At 57.8% G+C, this 1,529-nt stretch overlaps 1 protein-coding gene across 1 annotated transcript; it reads left to right on the top strand.

Annotated features, from left to right (window-relative positions):
• The first annotated feature begins 338 nt into the window (after window positions 1-338).
• On the top strand, window positions 339-952 carry LOC528006 (histone H2A-Bbd (H2A Barr body-deficient)-like). Its single transcript, NM_001075905.2, has one exon. It carries the CDS (start codon window positions 472-474, stop codon window positions 799-801), a length of 330 nt encoding a protein of 109 aa, NP_001069373.1. The 5' UTR covers window positions 339-471; the 3' UTR covers window positions 802-952.
• Window positions 953-1,529: the final 577 nt, after the last annotated feature.

Below are 1,529 nucleotides of genomic sequence, written 5' to 3' on the forward strand. Positions count from 1 at the left end.
GCAGCGGTGCCAACATTTTGGAACTAGATACAGTCATGATGGTGGCCCAGCACCACCAGCGTATACTTGGTGCCAGTGGGTGGTCTGCTGCCTTTTCTGTACAAAGCTCCTGTGCAGTGGAAAGGGAGAGTTTTGACAAAGAAAGGGTCCAGTGGGCAGGGTGAGCAGGATTCTGCCAGCATCATTTCTTTGCAGGCCAAGGCCTGTGGGGGTTGGGGGAGGGGTGGGGAGCACGAGAAAGCAATGACCTCACAGGGTCTACGTGTCACAGAGCATGCGTCCCGACCAATGAGGCGCCAGCCTGTGGTTTCTAGGATACGGAGTAGAGATCTGAGAGTAGCAGTTGTCTTGAGAGGTTGGAACCAACTGCTTCATCTCACCGTATCTCATCTCATCGCACCTTATCCCACCGCACCTCTTCCCATCGCAAAGAAGAGCAAGGCCTTGGAGAAAGCGGGCTCAACAGCCAGCATGCCGAAGAAAAGGGGCCATCAGAGGTCGTCTGGTATCCGCTCCCGCACCGCCCAATCCGAGCTCTCTTTTTCTGTGAGCCACATGGAGCACCTCCTGCGCAAAGGCCACTATGCCCAGCGCCTGAGCTCGTCTGCACCAGTCTTCCTAGCAGCGGTCATTCAGGACCTGACGTCCAAGGTCCTGGAGCTGGCAGGCAATGAGGCCCAGAAGAACGGCGAGAAGCGCATCACCCCCAAGTTGGTGGACATGGCGATCCACAACAATGCTCTGCTCAGCAGCATTTTTGGGATGACAACCATCTCCCTGGTGGCCCCGGGTCCACACTAGCTGCCCAGCTACACCTGGGTCCCCAGTGGCCAGTCCCTGGCCTCCGGACAGGCCGCCTCTGGCTGTCCGGTGCCAGTCCTGATCACAGACCAATTGCATAGCCCCGTGCCTTGGGCCCAGTAATGTCAAATCAATAAAGTGTTTCAAGACATCCTTGTGTGCTTCAGTCACTTGGTCTGGAAGGTGGTGGTGGGACACGCTTTGTTGGAGGGATGGAGGTCGGGGGTCTGGTTGGAGCAGAGGGGGAGTGTTGCGGGTGTGGGTGGAGTCGGGGATGGCAGGCAGAGAGGAGAAGTCACTCATGGTGACAGTGCATGGTGTGGCCCTGGGTGGGAGAGGCTGGTTGCAGCAGAGGTGGGGGTGGAGTGGGATCTTGGGGGAGGCGAGGGAACGGAAGGCTCCCCCATTGGCTCTGAGCAAGTGGGAGCCAGGCCAAGTCCGCAGAGGGACCGGGTCCTGGTGGTGACGCTCAGGACAGTGAGGGCGGCATTGTAATAGGGCGAAGAGGGCAAGGTGACGGACAAAGCCATGGCATGGGATGCAGGGGTGGGTGGACAGTGTGCTTGACATGAATTCCCATGGGGGCAGGGGCCTAGACAGTAAGACTGTGGTGGGATGGGGATTGGGGTGGGTGGGACACAACCAGCACATATGCAAAGTCAGAATCAGGGTCATGTGGGGTCGAGTTAACTTTTTGGTCATGTTCCTTTAGAGATGTCAGGAGATGC

The sequence above is a fragment of the Bos taurus genome, chromosome X, assembly GCF_002263795.3.
Source record: "Bos taurus isolate L1 Dominette 01449 registration number 42190680 breed Hereford chromosome X, ARS-UCD2.0, whole genome shotgun sequence".
Lineage (NCBI taxonomy): Eukaryota > Metazoa > Chordata > Mammalia > Artiodactyla > Bovidae > Bos > Bos taurus.